The sequence below is a fragment of the Epinephelus fuscoguttatus genome, linkage group LG23 (assembly GCF_011397635.1).
Source record: "Epinephelus fuscoguttatus linkage group LG23, E.fuscoguttatus.final_Chr_v1".
In the NCBI taxonomy this organism is placed as follows: domain Eukaryota; kingdom Metazoa; phylum Chordata; class Actinopteri; order Perciformes; family Serranidae; genus Epinephelus; species Epinephelus fuscoguttatus.
Window position 1 is genome coordinate 15,210,284 of NC_064774.1, and position 14,462 is coordinate 15,224,745.

Consider the following 14,462-nt stretch of genomic DNA (forward strand, 5'->3'; position numbering starts at 1 on the left):
GGCTCGGATTGTTAGTATAATTATCCGACAACATAACGGAAAGGAGAAATGAACGTCTGTCTGTGTTTACCATTAGCTGGATTCAGACATGTTCCTCTGCCTGTTGCAATTTTAGTATATGTGCTACCGAAGTAACACTGCTCCCTCTCTCTCCTCGTCGGCTCTTCAGTTTCAATGAGTTCTGCGTCCGTGTACGTTCGTGTTCAAATAAATACGGTCCATCCAGATCCCGTTGGTCAAAATCGGGTAAAAATTTGGACACGTTTGTTGTGGCAAGTCAAAACACTCAGAGTGAAAGTCTAGCTCTGAAATCTCATGTCTCGTGAGACTCTTCTTCTTCTTCTTCTTCTTCTTTGGTGTTTTACTATACAGTCTATGGTGTTTTCCGGCAGTCGGTCTCGTGAGACTTGAGTTGTTGCAGGAAGTTACTTGACCAACTGGATCTGGATGAGCTATTTGAATTTGATGACCGCCCGTATTTATTTGAACACGGAGTACACAGATGTACACGGACGCAGAGCTCATTGAAGAGGGACGAGGAGAGAGAGAGGGAGCTGGCAGAGGAAGTGTTTTCACTTGCTACAACAAAAGTAAACACAGACATTCATTTCTCCTTTCCGTTATGTTGTCGGATAATTATACCAACAGTCTGAGCCTATCTGTGTGGAAAAAATGCACTTTTAGTGGATGTATTTTGACGTTGTTTGACGCTGTCTGAGTGTCCTATTATTTAATATAGCACATGCTCACGGGCTGCAGGCAGGTCAGCCCTAGGTTCGTACTGGAGGAATGTCACATACTGAACATCCTATCACTCATTTAGACAAAAGTAGATCAGAAAATAGGGCCCAGGTTGAAAAAAAAATCAGTTCCCATTTGATGAAGTTTGTCAATGTCAGCTTTTTATTTATATAGCACCTTTAAAACAGCCAACGGCCAACCAAAGTGCTTTACAGTTAAAATAAGCAGGAACATCAACACACAAAAACATTTATACAGTGAAATATAACAAAGGTAAAAGACCAAATAGAGGTGACTGTACTCAACCAAAGGCCAAAGTGAACAAGTGAGTCTTAAGCAGTGATTTAAAAGTGGAGAGGCTATTCGCAGTCCGCACAGTCAATGGTAATGTGTTCCACAGAGTGGGAGCCACGACTGCAAAGGCTCGATCTCCTCTAGTTTTTAATAGTGATTGAGGAACATCCAAGCCCATCTGATCCACTGATCTGAGGGCTCTGGAGGGCCGACGCAACTCAACAAGGTCAGATAGGTTTTCCAGAGCTAGCCCATTCAGAGACTTAGAAACAATTAAATCTTGAATCTTGAAATCAATCCTGTACCTAACCAGAAGCCAGAGAAGTGAAGAGAGCACAGGAGTTATATGCTCGCGTTTATTTTTTTTGACAAGTTTGACAAATGCATAACATTCTGTGTCATGGCAAGAAAGGGCTTTTTGTTTGAACTTATTCAGTTTGTATGTAGACACATTGGAGAACAACATGCATTAACACAAGTACAGTAAAGATTGTAGCAAACAATAATATGTTATCTGTGTAGTTTTTAATCCTGTTTGTATTCTAACTGTGTATTTTTGATGTGAACAGTTTCCAGCAAAGCCACTGTGACCCTTCAACCCAACTGGCCTCAGATATTCAGTGGTGAGAAGATGACTCTGAGATGTGAGATCCAGGGAGGTGGAGACACTGGGTGGACATATGAATGGAGTACAACCAGCCCAAACACACCTCCAGCTCAAAAAGAATACACCATTGACAGTGCTACTGAGAACCACAGGGGACAATACAACTGTAGAGGTAGAAGAGACTCCTATTCCTCAACACAGTGGAGTGATACCATTGCACTGGAAGTCTTGTGTAAGTTGGACCATCTTTCATCCATATTTGAAATGTTATTGAAAGGAGTCAACAGAAAACACTTTCCTTTTTTTCATTCAATTATGTAGCTCACTTTAAGTCATGCAGTAAGAAATTATATTTGTTTTCTAGTGTGAGAGCCAAATGACTGAAAAGGAGCCAGTAATCTGAGTACTGTAGCTTTTAAATGCAACAGGGAAATATACAGGACTGAATGAAGAATATCAAGAAACTTACAGGGTGAAACCATGATGCAGTTTAACACTGTTCCTCCACAGGGAGAAGGTTCTGGGTGTGAACATAGTTAACTCACAGGTTAGGTTAACTGGCAGTCAGATTAGTTTAGATTATTCTCTTTATTGACTAGTCTACATTGCCTGTAGGTGTTGGTGTGAATGGTTAAACAGATTAAAATAAAAAAAAGTGACTGTAATGTGTTTTCTGTGGCCAGGCTACACTTAGTTTCACCTCCAAGAATGGGTGAAGTTCATCATGTATTTTTGGTATTTTTCATCAAAGTATATTAATTGGGTTCATTCACAGGAATAATAATGACCTTTAGATGTCTCTGTTCTCAACTGAACAGCACATAAACAATGCTAGAAAAATGGACAATAATTATCATTTTTATTTCTTTGTTCTAAATGAAAATAGCATCCAGACCACAGGCCAGACTGACTGCTGACAAGAGAGACATTCCTGTAGGGGGCAGTGTGACCCTGACCTGCTCTGTGAACCCATCATCATCATCATCATCATCATCTGGTTGGAAATACTTGTGGTACAGAGGAGATAAAACCTCTGAACCTCTGGCCTCACAAGATTATGTCTTCCTCTCAGATGGACAAATCAGTGTCTCACAGGGAGGACTCTACTGGTGCAGAGGAGGAAGAGGGGACCCTGTTTACTACACAGAGTACAGCGGTTCAATCCTATCAACAAAATAAGTGAGTTTGGCATTTGTCTAAAACAGTTAAAGACACAGGGTCTTATCTTACACCAGGTGCAAAGCAGGGCACAGTGCAAATGTCTCTGCAGTGTCAGACCAACACAGATGTCATTTTCACAGCCAGTTACCACGTTGTATAAGTTGTGCCCATCTGTGTGTGTGTGTAGGTGCTAAAATAAGGTGTGAGGCCTGGCATGTTGTTATTTTAAGGCAGCAGAAAGCGATTGTGTCATTAACCAACAAACAGCTGGTCTAAAGTCAGAATGGCGCTGTATTTTCATGCTATTTAAAGTGCACATTAATCAGATAGTAAGATGAGCCTACATAGATGGGTTCACAACCTGCCTACACTGGTTGGTACACACACAGGAGCAAGTTGATGGGTTGTGGGTGGGTGAATAATACAACATTAATGAGTTACATATTAATGACATTCTCTAAAATGTGAGCATAGCAGAGAGCAGTGCAGAGCTGCAGAGCTGCTGTCTGACTCCCCTTTAAGAGAGAGGCTGTGCACATTTACACACAACAAGCAGCTTAACTTCTTTGACTATTAGAAACTAAAAGTTTAGTTTTGTTTCCTCTGTTAAGTTTATAACTATAGTTTTGAGTTGTGCTGCTTAAATGCTCCACAGTATTTGCTGCAGTGACATCACTGCTCTGACTGTATTACTCTCAGCAGAAACCAGCTCACTTCTCCAGTTTGCCAAATCTGCCATGTAGATAACATCACAGGGCCCTGAGCAGCAGCTGCTGGTGTTACAGTGACACTACATGACACTTTACTGGCCTCTGAGTATTTTAGTATTTGTAAGATTACTGTTCTAGATGTTGAGTTGTATTTGTATTTTATTATATTTTGAATTTTGCTGTAAAATATAACAAAATGCATTAACATAAGAACCATAACAGTTGTAGTGGAAAACAGTTACATGTTATCAGTGTAGTTTTTAATCCTGTTTGTATCCTAACTGTGTATTTTTGATGTGAACAGTTTCCAACAAAGCCACTGTGACCCTTCAACCCAACTGGCCTCAGATATTCAGTGGTGAGAAGATGACTCTGAGATGTGAGATCCAGGGAGGTGGAGACACTGGGTGGACATATGAATGGAGAACAACCAGCCGATACACACGTCCAGCAGGAAAAGATTACATTATTAGCAGTGCTGCTGGGTATCACAGTGGAGAATACAGATGTATGGGTAGAAGAGACGCCTATTCTTTTACACAGTGGAGTGATGTCATCACATTAAAAGTCTTGTGTAAGTAGAACCATCAATAATTCACAGGGAAAAGTACAAGAATGAACAAAGAATATAAAGTAACTTACAGGGTGAAACCATGATGCAGTTTAACTCTGTTCCCCCAGTAACTGGCAGTTAGATTAGTTAAGATTATTCACTTTAACTGACTAGTCTTCATTGCCTGTAGGTGTTGGTGTGAGTGGTTATTTGTGTGATGTGTTAGACCTGTGATAGACTGGCAACCTGTCCAGGGTGAACCCTTGCTCTCGCCTCATGTCAGCTTGGATCGGCTCCAGCTTCCTGCGACCCTGCAGAAGGATAAGTGGGTACAGGTGATGGATAAATACATAGTATCCATTATACAGATGTCTTTGAGAAAACAAAGAACAAAGTGAAAGTGTTCAACTTGGCCCTTCATCACAACTGTTTTGTGTGTATAAAAACAGCTTAAAAGGAATGTTCATTCAATTTACAATATGGCACTCGAAATGTACTTACAATAAAAAATCAATGACTTTCCTGTGGCCATGCTTAGGGCTACCACTAACGATTATTTTCATTGTCGACTAATCTGTCGATTATTTCTTCAATTAGTCGACTCATCATTTCATCGAAAAATGTGTTAAAATGTTGAAAAATGTCGGTCTGTCTCGCCCAAACCCCAAAATTACGTTATCTAATGTCTTGTTTCGTACTCACGCCAAAGGGTTTTAGTTCACTGTCACGGGAGAGTGTGTAAAGCTGCCAATATCTGAACGTAAGAAGCTGCAATAAGAGTATTTTGGGGCACTTTTATAGTACTTTTCTATGAAAAATGACTCAAACCGATTAGTCGACTACTAAAATAGTCACCGATTATTTTAATAGTCGATTAGTCATCGATTAGTCGACTAATCGTGGCAGTCCTAACCATGCTACAGTTAGTTTATCATCTCCAACAATGGGTGAAATTTATTAAGTATACATTTTCATCAGGGTAATTTCATTGGGTTCATTCACAGGAACAGTAATGACCTTTATATGTCTCTGATCTCAACTGAACAGCACATAAACAAATGCTAGAAAAATGGACGATAACTAACATTTCTATTTCTGTGTTCTAAATGAAAACAGCATACAGACCATGGGCCAGACTGACTGCTGACAACAGAGACATTCCTGTAGGGGGCAGTGTGACCCTGATCTGCTCTGTGAACCCATCATCATCATCATCATCATCATCATCTGATTGGAAATACTTCTGGTACAGAGGAGAGAAAACCTCTGAACCTCTGACCACACAGGATGTTGTCGTCCTCTCAGATGGACAAATACGTGTCTCACAGGGAGGACTCTACTGGTGCAGAGGAGGAAGAGGGGACCCTGTTTACTACACAGAGAACAGTGATTCAATCCTTATCAACAAAATACGTGAGTTTGATATTTGTCTAAAACAGTTAAAGGCATTGGGCCTTATCTTACATCCAGCACAAAGCAGTGCACAGCTCATTACAGTGCACATGTCATTGATAGTTTCAGAATGACAACACTGTTATTTCCATGGCCAGCACCCACATTTTGTAAGTCACAAATGCACTTGCACCCATGGCCATGTAGGTCCTGAAATAAGTTGTGGTCAGGCACATGGCTGGAGTTTTGCTCGTTTGAGGCTGCAGAAAAAGACTGCAACACAGACCAACAGGAACCTGGTCTAAAGTCAGAATGGTGCAGTATTTTCCCACTATTTAAAGGGCACCTACACAGTCGGGTTTACAACGTGCATACACTCTGTGGTGCACATTTACGCACTAGGACCAGTGACATTACTGCTTTTACTGCATTACTCTGAGCAGCAGTGTGCTGAATCTGCCATGTAAATAGCACGTAAACAGAATAAGAGATGGCACTCTGATTGAATTAATGTGACACCCATACCACACCTATGACTGATCAGGAAATTAAAAACAACCCCCTTTCCCTTTGTGCCTTATTTTGCACACAGATTATGCACTGTTTAACTTGGAAAAGTCTGGCTGGACACGTCATAAATGCCCTCACGCCATGAACTTTATACCATGTGCTTTAGGTTGCTTAAATATGGTCCCTGTTGTTTGTATGTAGATTTAACGTTTGTCATTTTTGTGTCCTTACTTAAATTCTTCATCCTGAACAGTCACAAACAGGCCTGTAGTGACTCTGCATCCAAACTGGCCTGAGATATGCTTTGGAGAGATGATCACACTGACATGTGAAATAAAGAACAGAGGAGACAATGAGTGGGAGTATGAGTGGATACCCAGCTCAAACACACTTCGAAAACAAAGCGAATACATGATTGGATATGCATCGACATCAGACAGAGGAGACTACAAGTGCAGGGGCAGAGTGAGAGGTGAAATGTCTTCAACAGAGTGGAGTGATGCTTTCAGATTGAGTGTATCTTCCAGTAAGTCACATGTCATCAGTCATTTTTATTTTACTGAATGTTTAAAAATATTTTGAATGTAATTTTGTTTACTTTTATGATGGTGCATCCTCACATTTGTTTCATATATTTCAAGAGGACATGTAGGATACAAGCAGTGCATGTCACCGTCAGTACATCACAACAGTTTTTTTTTCCTGTGAAATCACTTTCCAACAGAACCTCGGCCTGTCCTCACTGTGTCTCCATTATGGCTGAGTCCTGGAGCCTCAGTAACTCTGAACTGCAGTGTTGAACATCCATCTGCAGGATGGAGGTTCTTCTGGTATAAGGCTGTTCCCAAACTGTCAGACAACTCCTACAGCTATGAGCTGATACCTGGCAGCATCCATGGGACTGAACAGGATTCCTACATTGTTGATGGACAGACACACACAGCAGGATATGTGTGCAGAGCTGGAAGAGGAGATCCAGTGTATTATACTCATTACAGTGGACCTAAGTTTGTCTGGTCTGGAGGTAGGCTTGTTTCTGTTGGTCCTTATCTAAAGAAGCATCTGTTATGTATTCGCCTTGGTTCATGTTTTTGTTGTAACCTACATACAGTATCTTGAAAAGTAACACCTACGTTGACAACTAATTACCTGTGGTGACCTTATGATCTTTCCTCTCTCGCTTGCATCAAGCCAGACTTTATGCTTTCCATCTTACTGGGTGATTTTACTTATGGGCTCAGGTGAAATTACCTTGTTTCCTTCAGTCCTTACCTCCGTTTCCTTTTGTAATTAATCTGATAGCATAAAAACACCAACGAGATAAGATTTTAGCTGTAACTTTTACTTTGGATATTTCAGCTCATCTTATACTTACTATTTTTCTTACACAACAGGCAGGACATGTGTACTTGGGGAACTCGCAAATTCAGGCAAAGAAAAACCAAAAAAGTCAGCACGCTAAATGGACAGGGTAAACAGAGAGAGCCAGATAAGACAAAAGAGAATGCAGCAACATGTTTTATTATGAAATACTTGCTCCCTGTATCTTTGTAGAGTGGGAAACTGCCTATTTTTACCTGCCAGCTTTTAGACAGCAGCTGCTGTTGTAACTTAATTTTCTAGCGTTCAAAATATGTTCAAATGATAATGTTTGAATTTATCCCCAACAATAAAAATACTGCAAAGGAATATTTACATAATAGGATCTTAATCTTTAAGTCACTGTGCATGGTTTGACCCCTTGTTACATGTTTTTCAGATGTTCATTCATCTGCGTCTCTCACGGTGAGTCCAGACAGAGTTCAACACTTCACCACTGACTCTGTCTCACTGAACTGTGAAGGAAACTCTACTGAGTGGAGAGTGAAGAAGTTAACTGAATCTGGCAACATATTATTCTGCCAAAACTGGGGGACAATGACTGGCTCCACATGCAGCATAAAGCGTTACCAGCCCAGTAATGCAGTGTACTGGTGTGAGTCTGGATCAGGAGAGTTCAGCAACGCAGTCAACATCACTATATCAAGTATGGTTTTGTTACATTTTCTTTTTGAAGTAATTTAAACATCCCATTATGCAGCTTTTACTAATGATGGCCAAATGAAGCCTCGTGAACTATTTTCTTTATTTTCTGACCCCACCAGATGGCGCTCTTGGTTTAAAGATAAAGACTGAAGGACTTCAATGAAGTGTGCTTTCAAACCTTTGTTGAACAGACAGCGCCATCTAGTGGCTTCAGAAAGACAGTGGTTCATGAGGCCTCATTTGGCCATCACTAGCTTTTACTATAGTCATATGTCATGTACTTGTTTTCAGCACAAAATGATTTGTCATCAGATATTTGTTGAACAGTGTTGTTAATGAACATCGTCAGGAAATGACTGAGAAAAATATGAAATATAAAAATGCCAAAATACACTGTGGGGGGAGTTTTCATGTTAGTGAATGACACCTGTTGTTTAACCTCATCCTGTGTCTGTTTTACAGGTAAAGATATTATCCTGGTGAGCCCTGTCCGTCCTGTGACCGAGGGAGATTCTGTTAGTCTTAGCTGCAGAATAAAAAGAAAAACATTTGCTTCCAAGGTGTTTTTCTATCGAAATGACAAACTCATTCAAAATGACACCAGAAGGGAGCTAAATATCTCTGCAGTGTCAAAGTCAGATGAAGGCTTTTACAAGTGTGAATACTCACAAAAAGTGTCAGCACAGAGTTGGATGTCAGTTAAAGGTGAGTAGGATTGAAATATGTACTGCACTTTTATGTCAAATGTCAATACTTTGAGTCATCATAAGTTTCAGCTGATTCCACCTGTTGGATTCAGTTCTTTTTGAGCTGAAGAAAGTCTGCATCAATTGTTGTGCTAGTCTTGGTTTACTGTGAATGGCTAAGTTCACACTGTATTCTGGCATGTTTCTTGTATATATAATACTGTAAGTGTTTACTTGTAAATCAAAATGTGAGTGACATTGACATTAATGTTGTGTGTGTACGTGCATGTGTGTTGTTTATACTTCTGGATTTGTAAATGTATGTTTAGTCTTTACTTTGGTGTCATGTGACATGACTCATCTTTATCAAAATGTATGTACATTCAGAAGCTGCTGTTTACATTTATTAACAGTTTTTATTTATTACAGGAGTCTCCAGGCCTGAAAGCTCCTCATTTCCTGTACCGGTGATTATTGGGCTGGTTTTTGGAATTGTACTTGTTATTCTTCTGCTCCTTTTGTATTGCTACAGACGGTCCAAAGGTGAGACCTTTATTACATGAGTTATGATTTAATTGTTCGGACACACAGATGTGTTCTGATCCAGCCCAGTCGCCAGAAGAAATTGTTGGCATTGTACATTTTTGCCACCCTCAGATACATTGCATTTGTATGTTTCACATGAATCAAATCAACATTTCCAAAGTGACTGTGGACTGTGTATGTGAGCTGGCTCTGTCAGTGGGAGGTGGAAGGAATGGTGGATGATGTGATACCTACTGTAGGCGAGATGGCTGCCAAGCTGCAGACCTCTGTCGGCGATGAACAATGGTTGGTTATGGTTAAACATGGGTGTTTTTTGGCGACCCAAGGCCATGTTTCCAGCTGCTTTTGTGCCACTGAACATGGGTAATTTCAGCCAAACCCGATCTTTTCTTACCGTACCCTAGTGGGTTGTGTGCCTGAACAAAACCACACATCAACCACAGCATTGTAAGATGCGTAAAGTTTTAATGTATCTGCTACATAATAACATACAGATGTAATGTGTGGTTTTCAGAAACATACAATGCCAACATATTTTCTTGTGATTGGGTTGTGTGATCTCATGACAGAATGGCAGTATGACAACTTAAAATACAAAACCATCTAACAACAAATGTCTTATTTACAGATTCATGCTTTATCAGGTTGGTACAACATTATCTTATTTTGATTATAACAGGAAATACATGCCATGTTCCTCTGTAAATTTATTATCTGCATGTTGTAGGCCAGTCCAGTCTGAGAGCACCAATCGGGGCTCTGCTACAGGTCACATGGTCAACCAGAATGAGGCTCAACAGAATGAAGATCCCTCTCCTTTCCGTGGTAAGGACACATCTTGATTTGATACACACACTTTAAAAACATTTAAGGATGTTTAATTATGGTATCATGCAATGAAAATAGACGCTCATCTCTGTGAATCAATTAAAGGCTCTGAAGACACTGGAAATGGTACAGTATACACTGATCAGCCAAAACATTAAAACCACTGGCAGGGGAAGTGAAAAACATTAATCATCTTGTTACAATGCAGTGTTCTGCTGGGAAACTTTTGTCTCCTGACATTCATGTGGATACCACTTGACACGCAGCACCCACCCAAACACCGCTGTAGACCTAGTACACCCCACAAATGGCAACAATATACCTTGATGGCAGTGGACCCCCATGCAGAGCAATACGCCATGCCTCACTGGAAAAACTGGTCAGGAGTGGCCTGAAGAACGTGACAGAGAGCTCAACGCATCAACCTGGCCTCCAAATTCTGATTGAGTATTCGTGGGGCGTGCCGGTGCCCCAGAGGTACCCCTTATCCACAGTGGGGTCTTTTTGGATTGGACTTGGCTCTGACATGTCAAGGCATGGATACGGGACCTCTGGCGGGGGGCTTTGGAGTCTGGCACTGGGGCGTTGGCGGTGGATCCTTTCGAGACCTGTCAGTTGTGAGGTGAGGTTCTGGCATGTCCCACGGATGCTCGATCAGATTTGGATCTGGGGGATATGAACGTCCGGTTGATGCTCTGCACTCTTTGTCATGTTATTTAGTAACACTGCAAATATGCCCAGTCACATTTAGGTGAAAACATTTTAGACATGAGCTTTTCTTTTGCTTAAAATTTGGCTGGTGCGATTTGATTTTTCACTGATAATATTTCTTTGAGTAAGTCGGGATGTGCAGCTACAAGAATGATCAAAACAAGATCAAATTACTCAAATAAGTTATTAATTTGAAATCTTGTTTCTAGATGATATAACGTCAACCCAAATAAGATCCAATTGTTGATTAAGACAGGGAAAGTGACACTTACCTGAATGAAGTCTCGAAAGCCTTGTGTAGTGAGCACGAGATAATCCAGTTCATACTCAGAGCAAATCACACTAGAATTGAAATCTAAATATAAGAAGATTATACCATTTACTTAGACATAGAGTTGTCCCAGTGGCAGTAAGAAATGCAGTAACTGCATGATTTAAAGCTCTTTCACACCAAGCATGGATTTTTGTCTATAGAATTTGCATGGACATTTACAAAAACTGATCTTTGTAACAACGAGTGGGGACAAAAAATATTCAGACAGATCTCAATTTCAGAAGTTTGCTTGCAAAAAGATGTTTGACCAATGAAATCCTTTGTTCCAAATGACGTCAGACCTTCAGGTCAGAGCTAGCTTGCTGCCAAAAGAGAGAATGTCTTCTTACTTTGTTCTTGGCTTCAACCAGGGTAAGATGAAGATGCTAATGTAGCTGTTATGCGCTTGCTGACGTTATATGAGGGTCACTGTCCGAAACAACCCGAAGCCCACTGTGTGTGGAATAATGTAATTGGACGACTGAAACAATCAAACAGTTCGTCTTCCCTGGTTGGGATTATATAGTGTTCCATACAGCAGTGATATGAGGATGTTAGTGAGGGCTAATCCCCCCAGAGGAACAAGGTACTCATGTTTCTTTATGGACAGTAACTGCATTTGTTTTCGAGATAACATTTTCTGTTGGAATTTTTTTTTTTGGGGTGGAGTTTGTTTGTTTGTTTTTTTTAAGAGCTCTGCAGATAATTCACACTGGCCTGGTGTGAATAGCTGTCATGCAGATTTTTGCATCGCATTTGTGCAAAATGGCTTTTCAGGGGATTAATTGTGAGTGACAGAACTCAAAAAATGTGTATTTTTCACACACAGCTGAATCCCAGGATGTCACCTATTCATCGATTGAACTTAAAAACTTTGGAAGGAAGGGTGAGTACTCCAGATACACAGAATAACTAGAATATAGTTTATGTTTTGTCCTGAAGTGAAATATTTTATTTAAAGGATTAATGTGATCATCTTAACAGGGAAACACCATGAACCAGAGGAGAGTTGTCTTTACTCTGATGTGAATATAGGAACTGCAGGTCAGTCATTTACAACAGTCATGCTCAAAGTTTGTATTGAAATGTGTCCTATCATTATACTGGAGGTAAAAACAGGTCAGCAGCTCAATTTATCCAAGTCACCTTGGGTAGTTACCACTAACTACCACTGGGTGTCACCAGAGTTTTAAATTGTTAAATCTTAAACACATCTATGGCCTTTTAAACTCTGGCATCTTTCTAATTAAGTTTTTCATATTTAGTACATGAATATCAATCAGTATTGTGTGTCATTTCTGTATAACACACTTCCATCTCACAGATGTGGCAATAACTGAATTGTGCTGTTACACATTATGAAATACTGTGTATTCTACATGGAAATTCCTCCTCCACTTTCTCCTTTTTTTTCCTTAATGAGGTTGCACCATAGCACAGACACACAGAGAGCTGTGTTCATTACTGACATGGTTATTTTGTCTTTTGATGTGTTGTAAAATTTGTGCTGCCAGTTTCTTCTTTCTCTAAAATTATGGTTTATTGTTATGATTTTATTTGTATTGTTTGATTTGGCCTTACTGAATCACAGCATCAAAGAATTTTTTTGGTTATTTTTTGTCTTTATTTATTGTCGGGATGCACCGACTTTGAAGTTGTAGGCCTATATTTAAAATGACAATTTATTCAGGAGCCAATATCAGTATTTTTTATATTGCTGTTTATTTTGTTTTTGTTGTTATTTATTCCCCCTCTTTGTGCCAGGGAAACACAGAAATCTACACTATAAAAAAATAACTTTTTAAGTAATATTCAATCAAACAAAATTATGACACAACCACTGACATAACCTTTTACATGAAAAATGTATATATGTGCAATATATATCATAATTCCCTCTGTAACATCTATTTTATATTACTTTGCAAATAACAAATTTCATGTTCTTTTCAAGTTTTAAATGAGAAACTACATTTTACAAGATTATAGTTAACATATCATGAGAATATTATAACTTACCTTCGTCCCATACTCGTTTTTACTGAATTGAGCTCGAACGCATCACAGTATAACTCATTGCAGCCTCCGTGAGCTGTTGCTGTTGCTCATCTCTTGCTGGTTTTAACATGAATTATCCGTCCCTACATACATTTTCTCCCAGGCTGGGTCGATGGGGCAGTAGGCCAAGCAAAGCACCCCAGACGTCCCTCTCCCCAGCGACGCTTTACAGCTCCTCCTCCTCCCCCTAAAAGCGTTAGCAGGCCAGATGAGATATGTGTTCTGGGTCTGCCCCGGGGCCTCTTACTAGTGGAACATGCCGAAACACCTCTAACTGGAGGCGCCCAGGAGGCATCCTGATCAGATGCCCAAATCTCCTCAACTGACCCCTTTAAACGCAAAGAAGCAGTGGCTCTACTCTGAGCTCCTTACCTTATCTCTAAGGCTGAGCCCTGCCACCCTTCAGATGAAACTCATTTTGGCTGCTTGTATCCGTGATCTCATTTTTTCGGTCATGATTAGTTGTTCACGATGTAGCGTTATAATGGAAAGAATTGGGTGCTTCCTCTGAGGCGTTGACAGTGACTTTACTGCATCATTTCATGCTGAAGGTGTCCTGAGGACGATCTCTGTTTGTGCTTAACAAGTTTTCTATTGTTCCCTGGGTGCCGGGAGTGAGATTCCCAGAGCCCATTTGCCAAACAGTCATTGTATTCTTCTTGCATCTGCTTAGTGATTTAAGTTTTTGGCTGCTAATTTCAAACCTTGCTTTTTAGCTTGTGCAAAACTGATGCCGCTGCAAAGGACTCGGCCTGTTTGGGGTGCACAATCTACTTAGTGAGCTAGAGGTCACCCCAGCACTAAAGGGTTTTGAACCAGACCAAACTTAAAGAAGGCCAGCTAAAAAACAAAAGATACATTAACTGAAAAAAACCCCACACATTTCTTTTATTTCCATTCTACCTGTCCATTCATCCATTTAGCCGTACGGCACAGAATATGTCAGCTGAGCAAACAAATCCTGAAATCTAGCTTGTGTTTTAGATGACAATGTGACGTATGCCCAAGTCACCCAGCACAACAAAGGTAAAGCCAAGAAAAACAAAGGTGAGGAAAGTCTGCTTTCACCTTCAGTTGTTATTGTCCAACATGTTGGTCTTGTGCAGAGAGCAGTGTACAGTATGCAGCATGAGTTTAGTCTGTTTAAAGTCATAGATGTTTATATTATCTATTCTCTATATTTCTTATTAAGCTTATTATTAGTAATGCACATTTCATTTATTTTTTACATGTATGCATGGTTTAAGAACTGTTTACTGTAAATATGAGTAAAATCTGTAAAAACATTATTACGCTACATACTGTACATATTATTAATTAAACTGAA

The 14,462-nt window shown here is 40.0% G+C and overlaps 1 protein-coding gene across 1 annotated transcript in view; it reads left to right on the top strand.

Moving 5' to 3' along the window:
* The window catches only part of LOC125884319 (uncharacterized), a 268,232-nt gene that overhangs the window by 47,829 nt on the left and 205,941 nt on the right, over positions 1–14,462 (top strand). The window contains exons 9-22 of the mRNA XM_049569217.1: positions 1,605–1,874; positions 2,529–2,801; positions 3,818–4,087; positions 5,183–5,479; positions 6,222–6,494; positions 6,693–6,992; positions 7,728–7,994; positions 8,456–8,698; positions 9,109–9,222; positions 9,854–9,869; positions 9,953–10,050; positions 11,907–11,963; positions 12,062–12,121; positions 14,120–14,182. Coding sequence (XP_049425174.1) covers positions 1,605–1,874; positions 2,529–2,801; positions 3,818–4,087; positions 5,183–5,479; positions 6,222–6,494; positions 6,693–6,992; positions 7,728–7,994; positions 8,456–8,698; positions 9,109–9,222; positions 9,854–9,869; positions 9,953–10,050; positions 11,907–11,963; positions 12,062–12,121; positions 14,120–14,182 — 2,601 coding nt within the window. The remainder of the gene's footprint in view (positions 1–1,604; positions 1,875–2,528; positions 2,802–3,817; positions 4,088–5,182; positions 5,480–6,221; positions 6,495–6,692; positions 6,993–7,727; positions 7,995–8,455; positions 8,699–9,108; positions 9,223–9,853; positions 9,870–9,952; positions 10,051–11,906; positions 11,964–12,061; positions 12,122–14,119; positions 14,183–14,462) is intronic.